The sequence below is a fragment of the Antechinus flavipes genome, chromosome X (genome assembly GCF_016432865.1).
Source record: "Antechinus flavipes isolate AdamAnt ecotype Samford, QLD, Australia chromosome X, AdamAnt_v2, whole genome shotgun sequence".
NCBI classification, from domain to species: domain Eukaryota; kingdom Metazoa; phylum Chordata; class Mammalia; order Dasyuromorphia; family Dasyuridae; genus Antechinus; species Antechinus flavipes.
Window position 1 is genome coordinate 74,943,170 of NC_067404.1, and position 19,635 is coordinate 74,962,804.

General features: G+C 52.2%; 1 protein-coding gene across 6 annotated transcripts in view; it reads right to left on the reverse strand.

Moving 5' to 3' along the window:
* The window catches only part of PCDH19 (protocadherin 19), a 120,317-nt gene extending 100,912 nt beyond the window's left edge, over positions 1-19,405 (reverse strand). For 2 of the 6 annotated variants that reach the window (XM_051968149.1, XM_051968146.1), the window contains exons 1-4: positions 18,208-19,405; positions 15,396-17,912; positions 12,656-12,796; positions 11,761-12,088 (exon numbers count right to left, since the gene is read on the reverse strand). In XM_051968149.1, coding sequence (XP_051824109.1) covers positions 11,761-12,088; positions 12,656-12,796; positions 15,396-17,536 — 2,610 coding nt within the window. In that variant the 5' untranslated portion in view covers positions 17,537-17,912; positions 18,208-19,405. Of the gene's footprint in view, positions 1-11,760; positions 12,089-12,655; positions 12,797-15,395 lie in introns of all 6 variants that reach the window. The other 4 variants (XM_051968151.1, XM_051968150.1, XM_051968148.1 and 1 more) reach the window with 3 other exon arrangements.
* Between the last annotated feature and the right edge of the window lie 230 nt (positions 19,406-19,635).

Here is a 19,635-nt window from a genome sequence, read left to right on the forward strand (position 1 = left end):
ATTAAGAAAGAAAGAGTAGAGAGAGAACTCGGTTTCTAACCCAGAACACCTGGGTTCCAGCCCTATCTCTGACACCTGCTGGCTGTGGGACCCCTTTTGGGCCCACCAACTGAGCCAGTGCTTTAGGACAAAGAGAAGATGCTAACCTGGATCGGTAGAGGGAATTGCCTCACCGGGAGGCATGAAATCATTGGCCCAGTCCCTAGCCCTAATAATTAACATTAACTAAATTGCTCTATAATGGGAGGAGCCTGAAGCTTTGATTTCACTGTGTGGAGCATTCCCTGTGTGGACACTCCCTCCACGGAAACAAATCAACCATTCATCCAAAACTTGGAATTTCAGAGAGTGGGCCTGGACACTGAGTGGCTGTGACTCACCAGCGTCATAGCCAAGACGGAGGTAATACTTGAATCCAGGTCTCCCCGAATCCAGAACTGGCTCTTTGGGCCATCCACAGTGGCTCCTCAATGGGAAAACCTGGATCCAGGATCACCGAGCTGGAAGGAAGCCTGGGCTCATCTGGTCCAACGCCCTCATTTTCACTCGCTTAGGGTCACACAGGTCATAAGTGACAGAAGGCTATGAACCCCGGCTTTACTCCAGTGTTCTTTCTGCCTCACCTTGCTACCTTAGCAATTCGTGTTGTACTAGTTTTGGCAACACACATGCTTGCCAATTTCTTTGGTGTGTGTGTGTGTGTGTGTGTGTGTGTGTGTGTGTGTGTTGGGGGAGGTGGTTTAAGAGATCTCCAATTTCACAAGTCTAGGGAACTCCCAGTAAGGAATTTCCTCCAGCAGGTCAGGACCTGCTGGGAAACCTTGGAGAGTCTGGGGCGGTACTGAAAGGTTAAGTGACTTGCCCAGCCAAGAGGTAGATATTGATAAGATCACTAACAATAAGCATACTGTTAATGGTCACGATTCTTTTTCCCCTTTAGAAAAAGGAATCCTAAAGCTGAGAGCTCGCTATGGAAAAAGCCCTGCCTCCAATCCCCAGAGGGGATGAAATCTCAGGATCATTAGTAAGAAGACTCTGGCTGAACACAACTTTGGAGAGGGTGCACAGGGAGCCAAGTGATCTCTAAGGTAACCAGCTAATTGCTAATCAGGAATGATAATAATAAATTAGCAAATCCTAATGTAAACTAACCGGGGCCTGTGTCAGTCGCATGGAGATGATAATGGAGCCGGCTACTCGGGAACATGTCTTCCAAGCCGAGACCAGCTGGGAACAGCTTTAGCAATGCTAGCTAGAGGATGGCTAAAATGGCAGACAAGGGACAGTTCTGGAAACTCAACATCCTGAATATGCTGAAGAAAAGCCCGGTGGCTTTTCTTTTCTTTTTTTTTTTTCACACAGGGGGTCTGCACTGATTTTTCAGTGCTCCCTCATCCTTTTATCATATTATGGTCAAGAAAATGGATGAGAACCAAGAGTTCTATGGCCTGAAAACGAAGAAGTTAGGCTACAGGACCTGGAATTTAATTCGCCAAACATTCGTTAAGCACGTATCCTGTGCCAGGGACAGTACTAAACCCTTCAGAGAAGAAGCCCAGGCCTGAAAGGCTTCCTACCCTCCATGAGCTTACATCCTATAACAAGGCCCTTTCCAGATCCAAAACCAGGACCCTAAAGTCCCTGGTTATAACCAGCAACTCAAATTTCAGAATGTCAGCCACTGCCTATTTTCCCTCTCCACCCCAGGAGTCTGTTTTCGCCTGTGCTCTCTGGGGCTTCTGACTTCTCCATGAGTCGGTCATGCTCTCCCGATTCTTTCCAGTTCCCTTAGATCTTTTGGGGGGAAATGATTCTCTGCCTCCATCGCCCCTCCCGAGTCAAGGCCGCTCTGGAGAACTCAATGGAGAATGATGGAGGTTTACCATGGTGGCTTATATCAGAGTGCTTCTTATCTCCACCCCACCCCCCCCCATTTTAGTTCAACCATCCCTATTCATCCACCAGCACCCGGAACACAAGATGCTGTCATCTAAGGGATCTGTGCAAGTCTGGAAGGAGATGCAGCCAGTCACATGACACAACGCCTTTAACCACACCGTGGCCTCATAGATAGGCCTTAACCCCGACCCTCAGACCATCTGGTCCAGGAATTTTCGCTCTCTCTTGTATCCCGGACTCCTTTACAGGTTCATGTTTTTAAATGCATAAAATGGACAGATAAACAGAGCATCTGTTAAGCACTTATCATATACCGGCCACCGTGATGGCACACAATAACAAAGAAAATACATAGGTTTATCAAGGAACTGACCACATCCAAATGCAGTTATCTCAATCTTTTCAAGAACAAGTTTCTGGAGCAGCTCCTAAGAGCCTGGTCCGATCCTTTCACTTCCCCGAAGAGGAAATCCAGCTCCAGGGTGAAGAAGTTGCCCTGAGTTTGCTCTGGGACTTCAACATCCTGGGCCCGGTCCAGATGGGCGGCCCGGGTTGAGTTCCAGTTCTGGGCCCGGTGCTCTATTACAACCCCCTTATCAGCCTAATTGCCTTAAAAGGCCCTTTCACTTCTCGCCTCTCTGGGCAGCTCCATTTGGCATCGGCTGTCTGTGTTTGTGCATTGATGCAGAAGCTTCCCCAATTCAGCATCAAAGTGGGTAACCTTGACAGTTAACCAGAAAGGCTGGATATGCTAGCCTGTAACTGCCACGGCAGATGGAGGGAGGGGGAGGCCCGGGGCCCTCGGAGGCTGGATCGCACAACCTGCCATTGGATCCAAATCCATCTTGTTCTATTGCGGCCATTTTGGACTCTAGCTAGCCTCTCCAACTGGATTCGCTTTAATTCAACTCAATCCAACTCCAACTTGGTGTAGGGCACCTTGAAGGATTTGGGGATTTAAAAAAAAAAAAGTGAAACAGTCCCTGCCCTCAGGGAGCTTATTTTCCATCTAAGGAGGTCCTATTTGCCAAGGGCCTAGAATAAAATGGGCATTTAACAAAAGCTTCTTCCTTTCCCTTCCTTGTGAGATTGGAAGTGCTCTGAGGTCAATAATTGAGTTTCTGACTCTGCATCAGCCACCGAGCCTAGCTCAGTGTGTGGAGGATCCCTGGGTTGGACGTGTGATGTCCCAGACAGGACAGGACAAGAAAGCCCTCTGAAAAGAGCCACAGGGAAGGCTTCTGGGAAAATGACTCCTATTCTGTGTTGGACACCTTGAAGGATTTAGGGATTCAAAAACAAAAGTGAAACAGTCCCTGCCCTCAGGGAGCTTATTTTCCATCTAAGGAGGTCCTATTTGCCAAGGGCCTAGAATAAAATGGGCATTTAACAAAAGCTTCTTCCTTTCCCTTCCTTGTGAGATTGGAAGTGCTCTGAGGTCAATAACTGAGTTTCTGACTCTGCATCAGCCACCGAGCCTAGCTCAGTGTGTGGAGGATCCCTGGGTTGGACGCGTGATGTCCCGGACAGGACAGGACAAGAAAGCCCTCTGAAAAGAGCCACAGGGAAGGCTTCTGGGAAAATGACTCCCCTCTGATGCCCCAGGCAAACCGGTACCCCATCCTCTGGGCACCCGCCAATTGGCTTCCTAGGCTCCCATGGCACTCGTGCTCAGGCCCTTGGCAAAGAGAACTGGACAGAGACGCTCTATGGACTTTAGCCATCACTCCCTTTCTGCTGCTCCACCCTCTTTGAGCAAGCTTTAGCTAGATTGGGGGAAAGGAAATCTCTGCCCCTCCTCCTTTCCTCCTCTCCTCTGCCCTCCCCTATATGGAATTTGGTGGCAGATGCAGTGGAAAGGACCGGGCCCAAGGCACACAGTCCACTCGGCTTTCCCCAGTGTGGGACCGTGTTCGCTGTGGGGGACTACCTAACAGGACGTCTGGGTCCCGGCCTGCCCTCAGAGATCTACTGAGCAACGAATGGCAGCATCAAGCTCCTGGCCACGGGAAGGCAGAAAAGAGTGGAGGAAATGATCCCAATTCAGTTCTTTGCCTTAACTGGGATATTGGCCCAAGGCGCCTTCCGGTCGAGCTCTGATGACCTTATTGGCCACCGGCTTCCACTTTCTCTGGTGCCCCGAGCCCAGTTAGAACAACTGAGTCTAGACTCAGCTGAGCCAATGCTTGGCCCCTTCTTCCCCGGCGGGCCATGGAAAGATGAATCCCAGGGGTGTCTGTGCCCTGTCTCGGCCCGAGGCTAAAGCCACTGAGATGAAGCCCCTCCCTGACGGGAAGCCAGCCATTATGTGTCCGACTTCGGAGGCACCGTGTGTCCAGAGGGGCCCCTCCCCAGTAGTCTGGGGCCTGGTCTCTTGGACTCTTAACCCAGCCTGATTAATATTTATACAGAGCCTAGCACAGGACTGGCCATATAATATGCATTCAATAAATACATATTGATTGATTAATTGACTATATCTGCGCTCCGCTTTCTTGTGGGAATGAATAATTTACTTCTGCCATCCTTCACCGGTGGCTCATCCAAAACGTTCCCATTTGTCCCGGAGCCTGGCTCCTGCCTCCCCCCTTCCCCCTCCCCCTCGCACCCACAGCCCCTTCCCCCCTCGCCACCAGCACCATTCGCTGTCTAGTCGTGAACGTTCTCCCCCCCTCCCCGCAGGGGAGCTCTTCACTGTGAGTACATTTTAGTTCTCCTTATCCGGGTCTCCTCTGGAGCCCACCAAGGGGAACGGGAGCCCTTCAAGGGAGGAGATTGTTTACTTTGGGGCTTTTGACCTCCAGCACCCAACACGTGCTTAACAAATGTCCCTCGGAGCTGACCGAACTGGAACGAAAGCTCCCACTTGTTAGCCCTTCTCCATTCAAACGGCCATGTCATTTGTTATCTGGGAAATGTCTCTGTGCCCTCCCTCCCGCGCATGCTCACACTCCAGGATGTAATCTCCTCGAGGGCAGAGAGCTATGTGTTTGCCCGGCCAGATCCCAACAAGGCGCTAGGCGCAATAGGATCCCGAATCCAGAACCCGAAAGGACCTCGGAGGCCATCTGGCCCAACCCTACTTCAGCTGTACTGAATCGAATTGAATGGAGGAGCCCTAATCCTGATGCTCTTTCCATCTCCAAATAAGGCTGTTATTTCTTCTTGGCTTCGTACAGTGGGGCCCCACGGTATAACATGAGCTCCTTGAAGGCAGACACGGTTTGGCTTTTGTAACCGACCCCCCCCCCCTTTTCAACTGGCCTGGGGCTAGGCACATAGTAGGGGCTTAATAAATGTTTATCAAACGAATGGTTGGATGAGTGAGGCGGGAATGACCAAGAGATCTTTGGTTTTTTGGATGGGTCGGGGCAACCATTTCACCGGGAAGCCATTTAGCACTCTCTCTGTCCTGTGCAATTGAGGGGGGAGAGCCGGGCCAGAGGAGGCCCCGCTCCAGCCACGACTTTGGGTTTGGCTCCCCTACTACCAACAGCTGCCTCGGTGTGGAACCCTCGCTTGGGAAGTACCCATCCCTGCTCCAGGTCTCATTTTTGGAAATCTAAGATAAGGGGGTTGGACTAAATCGCCTCCCAAATCCCCTTCAGCTGCGATAGGCAGCTGGTCAACAATCTAGTGACACCACAAAAGCACATGTAACACCATAAGCATATGTAACACCATAAGCATCACTCCCTTTCTCCCCCACCCCCACCATGCAGATACCCACACACACACTTTTCTCCACCCCTTACCCTCCAGCATTTCAACAGCCATTAGCCATCTTCCCGGTGGTTCAAGAAAACACTTCCATTTGAAAAACTATCTGCAATCTTTGATTGTTCAAGTAAGGGCAGACACATACAGCTGCTATCCACTGTTAATCCCAAAACCACACGGCAAATGATAATTTCTCTTTGCCAAGGTAAGGGCAGGCACAACTAATATCCACGGTTAGTCCAAAAATCACACGGCAAATGACAATTTCCCTTTACCAAGGTAAGGGCAGACACATATAATTAATATCCACGGTTAATCCCAAAACCAAAAGGCAAATGACAATTTCCCTTTACCAAGATAAGAGCAGACACATATAATTAATATCCACAGTTAGTCCCAAAACCAAAAAGCAAATGACAATTTCCCTTTACCAAGGTAAGGGCAGACACATATAATTAATATCCACAGTTAATCCCAAAACCAAAAGGCAAATGACAATTTCTCTTTACCAAGGTAAGGGCAGACACATATAACTAATATCCACGGTTAGTTCAAAAACCACATGGCAAATGATAATTTCCCTTTGCCAAGGTAAGGGCAGGCACAACTAATATCCACAGTTAGTCCCCAAACCAAAAGGCAAATGACAATTTCCCTTTACCAAGGTAAGGGCAGACACATATAACTAATATCCACAGTTAGTCCCAAAACCAAAAGGCAAATGACAATTTCTCTTTATATAACTAATATCCACAGTTAATCCCCGAACCAAAAGCAAATGACAATTTCCCTTTACCAAGGTAAGGGCAGACACATATAACTAATATCCACAGTTAGTCCCAAAACCAAAAGGCAAATGATAATTTCCCTTTGCCAAGGTAAGGGCAGGCACAACTAATAGCCACAGTTAGTCCCAAAACCAAAAGGTAAATGACAATTTCTCTTTACCAAGGTAAGGGCAGACACATATAATTAATATCCACGGTTAGTCCCAAAACCAAAAGGCAAATGACAATTTCTCTTTATATAACTAATATCCACAGTTAATCCCAAAACCAAAAGGCAAATGACAATTTCTCTTTACCAAGGTAAGGGCAGACACATATAACTAATATCCACGGTTAGTTCAAAAACCACATGGCAAATGATAATTTCCCTTTACCAAGGTAAGGGCAGGCACAACTAATATCCACAGTTAGTCCCAAAACCAAAAGGCAAATGACAATTTCTCTTTACCAAGGTAAGGGCAGACACATATAACTAATATCCACGGTTAGGTCAAAAACCACATGGCAAATGATAATTTCCCTTTGCCAAGGTAAGGGCAGGCACATATAACAAATATCCATGGTTAATCCCAAAAAAAAAAGGCAAATGACAATTTCTCTTTACCAAGGTAAGGGCAGACACATATAATTAATATCCACGGTTAGTCCCAAAACCAAAAGGCAAATGACAATTTCCCTTTATATAACTAATATCCACAGTTAATCCCCGAACCAAAAGGCAAATGACAATTTCCCTTTACCAAGGTAAGGGCAGACACATATAACTAATATCCACGGTTAGGTCAAAAACCACATGGCAAATGATAATTTCCTTTGCCAAGGTAAGGGCAGGCACAACTAATATCCACAGTTAGTCCCAAAACCAAAAGGCAAATGACAATTTCCCTTTACCAAGGTAAGGGCAGACACATATAACTAATATCCACGGTTAGGTCAAAAACCACATGGCAAATGATAATTTCCCTTTGCCAAGGTAAGGGCAGGCACATATAACAAATATCCATGGTTAATCCCAAAAAAATAGGCAAATGACAATTTCTCTTTACCAAGGTAAGGGCAGACACATATAATTAATATCCACGGTTAGTCCCAAAACCAAAAGGCAAATGACAATTTCCCTTTACCAAGGTAAGGGCAGACACATATAACTAATATCCACAGTTAGTCCCAAAACCAAAAGGCAAATGATAATTTCCCTTTGCCAAGGTAAGGGCAGGCACAACTAATAGCCACAGTTAGTCCCAAAACCAAAAGGTAAATGACAATTTCTCTTTACCAAGGTAAGGGCAGACACATATAATTAATATCCACGGTTAGTCCCAAAACCAAAAGGCAAATGACAATTTCTCTTTATATAACTAATATCCACAGTTAATCCCAAAACCAAAAGGCAAATGACAATTTCTCTTTACCAAGGTAAGGGCAGACACATATAACTAATATCCACGGTTAGTTCAAAAACCACATGGCAAATGATAATTTCCCTTTACCAAGGTAAGGGCAGGCACAACTAATATCCACAGTTAGTCCCAAAACCAAAAGGCAAATGACAATTTCTCTTTACCAAGGTAAGGGCAGACACATATAACTAATATCCACAGTTAGTCCCAAAACCAAAAGGCAAATGACAATTTCTCTTTATATAACTAATATCCACAGTTAATCCCCGAACCAAAAGCAAATGACAATTTCCCTTTACCAAGGTAAGGGCAGACACATATAACTAATATCCACAGTTAGTCCCAAAACCAAAAGGCAAATGATAATTTCCCTTTGCCAAGGTAAGGGCAGGCACAACTAATAGCCACAGTTAGTCCCAAAACCAAAAGGTAAATGACAATTTCTCTTTACCAAGGTAAGGGCAGACACATATAATTAATATCCACGGTTAGTCCCAAAACCAAAAGGCAAATGACAATTTCTCTTTATATAACTAATATCCACAGTTAATCCCAAAACCAAAAGGCAAATGACAATTTCTCTTTACCAAGGTAAGGGCAGACACATATAACTAATATCCACGGTTAGTTCAAAAACCACATGGCAAATGATAATTTCCCTTTACCAAGGTAAGGGCAGGCACAACTAATATCCACAGTTAGTCCCAAAACCAAAAGGCAAATGACAATTTCTCTTTACCAAGGTAAGGGCAGACACATATAACTAATATCCACGGTTAGGTCAAAAACCACATGGCAAATGATAATTTCCTTTGCCAAGGTAAGGGCAGGCACATATAACAAATATCCATGGTTAATCCCAAAAAAAAAAGGCAAATGACAATTTCTCTTTACCAAGGTAAGGGCAGACACATATAATTAATATCCACGGTTAGTCCCAAAACCAAAAGGCAAATGACAATTTCCCTTTATATAACTAATATCCACAGTTAATCCCCGAACCAAAAGGCAAATGACAATTTCCCTTTACCAAGGTAAGGGCAGACACATATAACTAATATCCACGGTTAGGTCAAAAACCACATGGCAAATGATAATTTCCCTTTGCCAAGGTAAGGGCAGGCACATATAACAAATATCCATGGTTAATCCCAAAAAAATAGGCAAATGACAATTTCTCTTTACCAAGGTAAGGGCAGACACATATAATTAATATCCACGGTTAGTCCCAAAACCAAAAGGCAAATGACAATTTCCCTTTACCAAGGTAAGGGCAGACACATATAACTAATATCCACAGTTAGTCCCAAAACCAAAAGGCAAATGATAATTTCCCTTTGCCAAGGTAAGGGCAGGCACAACTAATAGCCACAGTTAGTCCCAAAACCAAAAGGTAAATGACAATTTCTCTTTACCAAGGTAAGGGCAGACACATATAATTAATATCCACGGTTAGTCCCAAAACCAAAAGGCAAATGACAATTTCTCTTTATATAACTAATATCCACAGTTAATCCCAAAACCAAAAGGCAAATGACAATTTCTCTTTACCAAGGTAAGGGCAGACACATATAACTAATATCCACGGTTAGTTCAAAAACCACATGGCAAATGATAATTTCCCTTTACCAAGGTAAGGGCAGGCACAACTAATATCCACAGTTAGTCCCAAAACCAAAAGGCAAATGACAATTTCTCTTTACCAAGGTAAGGGCAGACACATATAACTAATATCCACGGTTAGGTCAAAAACCACATGGCAAATGATAATTTCCCTTTGCCAAGGTAAGGGCAGGCACATATAACAAATATCCATGGTTAATCCCAAAAAAAAAAGGCAAATGACAATTTCTCTTTACCAAGGTAAGGGCAGACACATATAATTAATATCCACGGTTAGTCCCAAAACCAAAAGGCAAATGACAATTTCCCTTTATATAACTAATATCCACAGTTAATCCCCGAACCAAAAGGCAAATGACAATTTCCCTTTACCAAGGTAAGGGCAGACACATATAACTAATATCCACGGTTAGGTCAAAAACCACATGGCAAATGATAATTTCCCTTTGCCAAGGTAAGGGCAGGCACAACTAATATCCACAGTTAGTCCCAAAACCAAAAGGCAAATGACAATTTCCCTTTACCAAGGTAAGGGCAGACACATATAACTAATATCCACGGTTAGGTCAAAAACCACATGGCAAATGATAATTTCCCTTTGCCAAGGTAAGGGCAGGCACATATAACAAATATCCATGGTTAATCCCAAAAAAATAGGCAAATGACAATTTCTCTTTACCAAGGTAAGGGCAGACACATATAATTAATATCCACGGTTAGTCCCAAAACAAAAGGCAAATGACAATTTCTCTTTATATAACTAATATCCACAGTTAATCCCAAAACCAAAAGGCAAATGACAATTTCTCTTTACCAAGGTAAGGGCAGACACATATAACTAATATCCACGGTTAGGTCAAAAACCACATGGCAAATGATAATTTCCCTTTGCCAAGGTAAGGGCAGGCACAACTAATATCCACAGTTAGTCCCAAAACCAAAAGGCAAATGACAATTTCCCTTTACCAAGGTAAGGGCAGACACATATAACTAATATCCACGGTTAGGTCAAAAACCACATGGCAAATGATAATTTCCCTTTGCCAAGGTAAGGGCAGGCACATATAACAAATATCCATGGTTAATCCCAAAAAAATAGGCAAATGACAATTTCTCTTTACCAAGGTAAGGGCAGACACATATAATTAATATCCACGGTTAGTCCCAAAACCAAAAGGCAAATGACAATTTCTCTTTATATAACTAATATCCACAGTTAATCCCAAAACCAAAAGGCAAATGACAATTTCTCTTTACCAAGGTAAGGGCAGACACATATAACTAATATTCACGGTTAGTTCAAAAACCACATGGCAAATGATAATTTCTCTTTGCCAAGGTAAGGGCAGGCACAACTAATATCCACAGTTAGTCCCCAAACCAAAAGGCAAATGACAATTTCTCTTTACCAAGGTAAGGGCAGACACATATAATTCATATCCACAGTTAATCCCAAAACCAAAAGGCAAATGACAATTTCTCTTTACCAAGGTAAGGGCAGACACAACTAATACCCACAGTTAATCCCAAAACCACATGGCAAATGACAATTTCACCTTGCCAAGGTAATGGCAGACACCAAGATCCAGTTAATCAAAAAAATAAAAAAATAAAAAAATAAAAAAACCCCAAAAAACAAACAAACAAAAACAACCCACGTAGTCAATGACAGTTTTTCAAGCTCTTCTTCTCTCAGCTGTGACCAGAGCTACCACCAAATGGCAAAGGAATTTGGCTTCCTGCCCCCCTCCCTCGAACCACCCTCCAAGGAAGATGCCAGTTAGCAGGAATAGGGCAAAGCTAATTTTGGCCAAACTGGAACACAGCCCTCAGAGTATCAGATTCTCTTCCACCAGCCTGTCAGAGCCTCTGCTAGAATGGCCGGCTCTCCCTAAAGCAAGTGGAGCCAATAAAGCAGAATATCTTGGGGCTCGGGCCTCTTCAATTTTTTTGTTGTTTTGTTTTGAATTTTTGTTGTTTGTTATTGTGGTTTTGTTTATGGGTTTGTTTTGTTTTGTTTTGCTGAGGCAATTGGGGTTAAGTGACTTGCCCAGGGTCACACAGCTGGGAAGTGTTAAGTGTCTGAGGTCAAATTTGAACTCGGGACCTCCTGACTCCAAGACTGGTGCTCCATCTACGGCACAGTCTAGCTGCCCCATTAGGTTCATTTTGAATGGAAAAACAATGGCGAGGCACAAATGCCCCAGAGGGCTCTGGGAGAAGTCCTATCCCAGTTGCGGCCCAAGACGACTGCCTCCTTAAAACACTGGCCCAGGCTGGTGGAGAGGGGGGAGGGACGTTCGAACCGCAGGGGCCCCGGGCCCACTCACCTCGGGCAGGGGCATGCCGTTGATGATGAGGTCGGGCTGCTGGGCGCTCTGCACCGCGAAGGTGTGGTGGTAGACGGTGCCGGAGCCGGCGCCGCGCCCGGCCTGGCTCTCCACGTTCAGGAAGGTGCTCTCGGAGCGGCGGCAGCCCAGCGGCAGGCTCTGCTGGTGGTAGTCGAAGTAGTTGAGGGACGAGGTCAGGGAGGAGCAGCTGACCACGTTCATCTTGTCGTTCTCCTCCACGTCCCGGGGCACCAGCCGGATGTCGTTCTTGTTGATCTTCTTCTTCTTGCTCGATTTCTTCTGGTGCCCGTAGGAGTACTCGGCGATCCTGGGGGACAGACAAGGGGAGGTGAGCTCGCTGGGCCGCCGGCCGCGCGCCCCCCCAGGGGCTCCGCTCCTCCGCCAGCTCAAGGTCCTGCGGCCCCCATTACGCTGTTGGCTCCTGTTGGTGCTTCCGGCACGGGGGACCCCAGAGTTTGCAGGCCGAATTGAGCGCCCCCCCTTCCCCCCCCGCCGCCCCGCTTCCTCCAGTTGGAAATCTGCTAGTGATAATTTGGCAGGGGGGAAAGGGAGCCCACTGGAAAGCTACGACACAACGCTCGGGCGCCCGAAGCTGGGCGCTGCCACCGGACCTGAGAGAACTTACGAGTGTGGGGAGGGGGGGGGCGGACATGGGGACGAAGGAAAGGGAAAAAGAACCCGGCGATTAGGACCGCTCCCTCCCCCCACCCCGAGCGTTAGCCCTTCTCCGGCCGTGTCACTGCCCCCGGCAGGTGCGGAGTGGCCTCGGGGCCGGCGATGGGCGCCGGGCTCCCGTCCCGTCCCCCCGGCTCCCTCCCCCCGCCCGCGTCTGCCAGCCCGCGGTGGCTCGAACGGGGAGCAGCGCCTTTTGTACCTGGTCCCGGCGGGCTCCGTTTCTCCCCTGCTTTTGTGCCTTCCTCCCTGCTCCCAGGAGAAACAGAGCCGCAGCCCCTCCACTTGCCGTTTGGGCCTTTTTATGAAATGGCAGAAGAGGCGAGGGATGGCTAGGCAGCTGCTGCAAGAGAATGTCAGGGTTAGTGCATTCAGCGGCAGGCTCCGCACCGAGCCAGACCTACAGACAGCGGGACTGCGAACGGACAGGACACAAGCCGGTTGCGTTCGCCTCACACCGAGCCAGACACACAGAGACACAGCACGGGACAACGGGGCGGACGCCGGGCCGCCGCCCGCGGCCGGATTCTCCAGACCCTTTATTACTTTCTACAGCACGGGACTCCGACCTCTGCACGCCGGGGACCAGAGCAGGGCCGGCAAAAAAGGAGGCGGCGGGCCGGCTCCCCGGCCGAACCGCCCGCCTCCGCGAAGCCTCCGCGAAGCCAAACGCTCACTGCGGGACGGCTCCCGAGGGGGGGAGAGGGGGGCGCTGCCGGAGGACACCTGCAGAACCCCGAGCCCGACCGAAAAGGAGAGCCCGGCCCCCGGGGCCCAAGTTGCTGAGAGAGTGGGAGAGGCGAGAAGGGCCGCTGAGAGGCTAGGGCCTCCTGGCACTGCCCACACCTGGAGCCGAGAGGCTCCCGGCATCCTCTTCAGAGCTCCCCGGGGCCCGGCACGGCAGGCGGCCAGAGCACACCGAGGCCACGGGCTGAAGGCTGGGGGAGGAAGGGAAAAGCGGAGAACTGGAGGGGCGCCCCGGGATCTCGGTTGTTCAAAAATAAAAAATAAAAATGCAGCTAGATTCTGCTAGAGCAGCAGCCTCGGCCGGAATCACCGGGTGGCTTTTTTTTTTTTTCTTTTTGGCTCACCTAGGCTGGGCAGCCTGGCAAAGGGGCAGCCTGGGCGCTGCCCTTTATTTCTTTATCAGGCGCGGCACCGAATTGCGGTTTGCTAAGCCTCGGCCATCTCGAGCCCGGGAGGGCCGGCCTGCAGGGGGAGGGTCCGCCCGGGGCGGCACAGCGAGGACCCTCTCCGCCCGCGAGCGGTCGTCGGGCGGCCAGGGGCTTCTCTCCCGGGCTGTCCGCGGAGCTCGGCCGGCTCCTTTTCATCCCGGCGAAGGGCCGAGACGCTGCCTCGCTTTGTGCCGGACGGGCAGCGTCGGGGCTCTCACCGGCCACTTTGGAGACAGCCCGTCCTCGGCCGCCGGGACGCCTCAGGCCCGGCCTGGGGCGGGTCCCTAGATCTCCCCAGCCCACGGGGCCGGCGGAGCCCGAGCCACTTCTCGGCTAACAGGATTAGCCCCAGTTCCGAGGCGGTGCCGCAGCTGCTCCTTTATGGGCCCTCATTGATATTCATGGGGCTACGCCTCCGTCGGGCTAAGTCGGGCAGCTCGCCCTCCAAGCGTTTTCGGACCCGAGCCGCCCCGCCGCCCCTCCGCCGCCGCCGCCTCGGACCCGGGCCAGGACGGCTTCGGGTGGCTCGCCGCCTACGTCAAGCACAGATGGGCAGCCCGAGAGCCGGGAGAAACGCTTGGGTGGCAAAGCGCGCGCTCTCTCACACGCACACCTGCGGGGTCCGAGCCAGCGGGGGAAGAGGGGGAGGGGGGCACGGGAACCCGGGAGTCGTTTACATCCGACTCCAAAACCGTTTTTTTTTCCCCCTTTTTGAACCATTGGATTCGGTAGTGCTGTAAAAAATAATAAACGGCGTCTGGATGTGAAGAATCCGCAGAACAGTTGCTTGAGGTTCACCCTTTAATTCATCTGGGGGTCCCGAAAGATCGCTTTTCTCGATTTCTCCTTTCGCCCCTTTCCCTCTGGCCGTTGGCATTCGAGCCCCCCCCTCCCCCCGCGCCCCGTCCACGCCCCTCAGCAGCCTCGGAGACGCGAGCGTCCAAGAGCTTTCTCCTGTGGGGCCCCGAGCTAAGGGTGCCCCTACCTGGCCAGCGCCACCTGTGTGCCCCGGAGGGGAGGGGAGCCCCCACCCACCGGTTCGCCAAGGTAGAAAGAAGAGATAACCACCTAGCCACAGAGGGGAGAGTGTTGTCGGTCATTTGGGTGCCGGGTCTACACCGCAGCCCAGCACCCGGATCTTTGGAAGCATCCAGATGACTGCGAAAAGTGTTCCCTTTGCCCCCCCCCGCCCCAGCTTTTCGCTTGGGCTGAGCACAGACGCCAGGCTCTCCGCTCCTTCCCTTCTCCCCTTCCTTCCCCTCCCCCATTCCAACTCAAATCCCCAGCCCCGTTTCTTCTCCCTCCCGGCCACTTCCCCTCCACCGGGACCGGGCAGCTGGCAGACCCGGCCCAAAGGCTCGGCTCCGTCTCCCGTTAGCGGGCTGCTGGGGCTCTGGGCTTTTTTTTTGGGGGGGGGGGAAGGAAAACTATTCCTTCCCTTTCTGCTTTTTTTTTTCTGCCATAACTTCGCGGAGACAGCTGTGCAAATTTTAGGAAGATAATTGCTTCTCTGCTTATCATCATTATGACAGAATGCAAACAGCAAACGACTGTCTCACAGCGAAGTGTCAGAGCCAGAGAATTGATCCCCTCGGGCTGGGACAAACCTTGTTCTGCTCCCCACCCCCCAAGTGTTTGAGTAAACTCGGTGCTTTTGTGGATTTTTTTTAAAGGTAGTTAGTCTAAACACAGAGACGTACAGACAACGGGACCGTGAGCGACACCGCCACGACAAAAGGGTGGGGGGGAAGGGTCGGGGGCCGTTACCTGCAATTGTAGGTCCTGATCTCCTTGTTGTCCCTCTTACACTTCACCGCCACGAAGATCATGGTGACGAAGAGGATGGCGGCGATAGATCCCAGGGCGATGATGAAAATCAGGGAGAGATTGACCGAGCCCACGGACTCCTGGGCGTCAAGGGCCGGGGACAGATAGATCAAGACCAAGGCGGACGCCGAGAGGGACGTCTTGCCGTGGTCGTGGGCGACCACGATGAGCTCGTAGGTGGTCTTGGAGCCGTCCCCGAAGGTCCGGGTGGTGCGGATCTCGCCGTTGGCTTGGTCGATCACGAAGAAGCCCCGGTCTCCTTCGGTCATGTCGTAGGTGACCCTTCCGTTCTCGCCCTCGTCGTAGTCGTCGGCCTTGACCACGGTGACCAGATAGCCCACGCCCGCGTTCCGGGGGATGTAGACCTCGGCCGTGCCGTTGACCAGGGGCGGCGCCGTGATGACCGGGGTGTTGTCGTTCACGTCGAGGACGATGACCCGGACCGTGGCGTTGCTCTGCAGGGACGGGTTGCCCCCGTCCTTGGCCAGCACCTTGAACTCGAAGGCCTTGGTCTGCTCGTGGTTGAAGGAGCGCAGCGCGTAGATGTCCCCCGAGTTGGGATTGATGGACACGTAGGTGAAGACGGGCATGTCTCGCACCTGCGAGGGCACGATCTGGTAGGAGACGCTGCCGTTGAGGCCCAGGTCCGGGTCCCGGGCCGAGACGGAGAGCAGATAGGCCCCCGGGGTGTTATTCTCCTGCACGATGACCTGGTAGTAGGCCTTGGAGAAGTGGGGGTGGTTGTCGTTCTCGTCCGTGATCTTGACGGTGAACGACTTGGTGCTCTGCAGGGAGGGCACGCCCCCGTCGCGGGCCTGGATCGTCAGGTTGTACTGGTCCCGCTGCTCGCGGTCCAGCCGCCCGTCCACCAGGATGGTGGAGAAGCTCTCGTACTCCTGGAGGCGGAAGGGCACGTTGCCCAGGAGGCGGCACTGCACCCGACCGTTGACCCCCGAGTCGCGGTCGGACACCCGCACCAGCGCGATCACGTATCCCGGCGGGGCGCTCTCGCTCACCTCCACCAGCTCGCTGTTGACCGACAGCAGGTTGATGACGGGCGCGTTGTCGTTGACGTCCAGCACGGTCACGGTGACCTTGCAGTGGGCCGGAATGGAGTTGGGGCCCAGGTCCTTGGCCTGCACGTCCAGCTCGTACACGCGGCCCTGCTCGTAGTCTATGGCGCCGCTCACCGAGATCAGGCCGCTGTGCGGGTCGATCTGGAAGAGGCCGCGGGCCTTCTCGTTGACGAAGCCGTAGAAGGAGTAGACCACCTCGCCGTTGGTGCCCTCGTCCGGGTCGGAGGCGTTGAGGTGGAGGACGGGCGTGTTGAGGGGCGCGTTCTCGGGGACGCTCACCGAGTAGGTCGGCTCCGGGAACACCGGGTTGTTGTCGTTGGAGTCGATCACCTTGATGCTGAGCCCCACGGTGCCCATGCGCGGCGGGTCGCCCCCGTCCAGGGCCGTGATGCGGTAGTTGTAGTGGGCCTGGGTCTCGCGGTCCAGGTTCTTCTCCACCACCAGCTCGGCGAAGCGGGAGCCGTCGCCGCGCGTCTTCACCTCCAGGCCGAAGAGGTCGTTGGGCGTGATCTCGTAGGTCTGCACGCCGAAGCTGCCCGAGTCCGGGTCGTAGGCGCCGTCCAGCGGGATGCGCGTGCCGGGGCTCGCCGTCTCCGAGATCTCCAGGTCGATCTGCGAGCTGGGGAAACTGGGGGTGTTGTCGTTCAGGTCCTTGATCTCCACCTTGACCACGCAGATCTCCATGGAGCTGGACATCACCTCCAGGGAGATCACGCACTTGGGGCTCTGGTGGCAGAGCAGGTCCCGGTCGATTTTCTGTTTGGTGACCAGCAGCCCGGAGTTGGGGTTGATGTCCACCAGGTGGGGGGCCGAGTTGGAGACCACCCGGAAGGCGGGTTGCCGAGCATCCAGCAGGAAGCCGGCTTCTCGGGCGTCTTTAGCCACATTGGCGATCACCGTCCCCGCTCTCTGCTCCTCCTCTACTGAGTATTTTAAATTAATCAAAGATGCCGCCTGGGTCCACAGCAAAGCCTCGAGGAGGAGCATGGGGAAAAAAGAATCCATTTTTCTAGGCTCCGTGACTTCGTCTTTTCGGGGGCTCCCCTCTAGTCGACTGGTGGCTCTGCCTGTTGATCGGGATCCGGATTTTTTTTTTTGTATTTCCCTTTTTGCTTTGGCGGGGAGGGAGGAAGCGTGAGAGAAGAAGCAGAAAAGACGAGTCCTGCTGAGCAGGACGGGAAAAAAATCAGGAGGCGAACTAAACGCCTGGGATGTGGAGAGGCTGGGAGAGGCAGGGAGAGGAGACAGAAATAGGGCGAGAGAGCTAGCGCGCTGGCTCAGCTCTTCTCCTCGATCCGGGCTGCCCAGCTAGTCGATTTCCCCGCCGCCGCTGTTTCGGTGCCTTTAAAGTTAGGAGGCGATCCGCAGCAAACTGGCCCCCCTAAAAAATGGGAAGAGAAAGGAGAAAGGTCGGAAGCACGCGGGAGGACGGGGGTTTTCTTCGGCTGTCCAAGGAGCAGCCGAGGCCAAAAAAAAACAAAACAAAACAAAACCAAAAACAAAAAAACCACACCAAAAAACCCGAAGTTACCGAAACAAACGAGGAGCTAAAAGCCGAGGGAGAAGCCCAACACCGAGCCCCGCGCACACACAGTCACCGGAGAGGGGATTTAGCTGTCTTTGCACCTGGCATGCGCAAATATCTCCCCCCCTCCCCAAAAATGCACAAATCTTACTGCAGAAAACGGGCACACTTTAAGCGCGTCCTGACGGCTCGGTCAGTCTGGAGGCTGCTTTTGTTTGGGAGACAGAGAAAATGACAGATTTGGCTCGAGGTCTGCAGGAGGGGAGGGGAGGAAGCCGCTTCTGGGGCTGAGGTCGGCGGAAAGTCCTGCAGACGCCGGGGCTTCTCGGCGGCTCCTGGGTCGCGGGGCTCAGGCCGGCGGGCAGGGGAGAGGCTGCGGAAGCGGCTGCTCTCGCTCGCTCGCTCGCCGAGGGATTTTTTTTTCCTCCGCCCGTCGGGCCGCTTCCACAGACCGGAGGGCCTCCTGCAGAGAATCGCCTCTCCCCCCAAAAAAACGAGTCAAAGGGCAGCGGGCGGCCGCGATCGGGAAATCAAAGTTACCACCGCCGCACCCCGGAGCGCACTACCCCCACCACCTCAAGTTTTGGGAGCCAATCGCCAGGGTATTTGCCCCAGGGGGAGGAAATCAGAGTCTCAGTTCTTTCGGCTAGCTCGGGGGAGGGCGAGGCGAGTAGGGAGAGAGGAGAGAGAGGATGGAGAAGTCACAATGCTACGGACTGACACCGACAAGCGGATTTAGCGCAGGTACGGGCTCGCCTTCTACCTTGGGCTCCGGTGGGGTGGGTGCGAAATCGGAGTAGCTGCTGCCAGATCGAATCTCCCAGAGCTCATCCTCCTCTCGCAGGCATCCGGGTCTCCGCACGGCTGCCCCGGCCAGGCTCCAGCGGCTCGCTCGCTCGCTCGCTCGCTCTGGCAGCCAAAGTTTACTTCCAGGCCCGGGGTCTTTTCGTTCGGTTCTCTCTGGTCCTTCCCCGCGCTCTCTCTAGGTGTCTGTGTGTGTGCGTGCGCGCGCGAGTGTGTGTGCGGGAGCCGAAGATGCTGCTGCTAGCCGGCGGAGAGATCTTGGAAGTTCTTACCCAAATCTCCGGCTGCCAGAATTCCCAGGAGCCGCTCCGGAGGACCGTCCGCGGGCCGTTCCCAAAGGCCACCCCGACAGCGCCGCGCACTGAGCGAAGCCGCTGTCCTGCCGCCGCTTCTCCTCGCTCTGCCTCTGCCTCTGCCTCTGCCTCTGTCTCTGCCTCTTGTTCTCCCACCTCGCCGATGTCGCCGCCGCCACTGCTACTGCTGCTGCTGCCGCCGCCGCCGTCGCCTCCTCCTCCTCCTCTGCTGCTGCTCCTCCTCTCGTTGCCGCAAACTACTGGCCGCGGAATCTGGAGAGAGGGCTTGCTGTAGCCGGAGCTACGCCAGGCTGCAGCCAATCAGCGGACGGCAGGACGTGTTTCTAGCTAGAGGGGCGGGGCCGGCTCGCCGAGGGGGGAGGAGCCAAGCGGGAGAAACTTACACACAGAGAAGTGGTACCCAAGCCGGGAGGGGCTAGGTTTGAGCGCCGCAGTTCATCCTCTGGATGAACCGCTCGCCG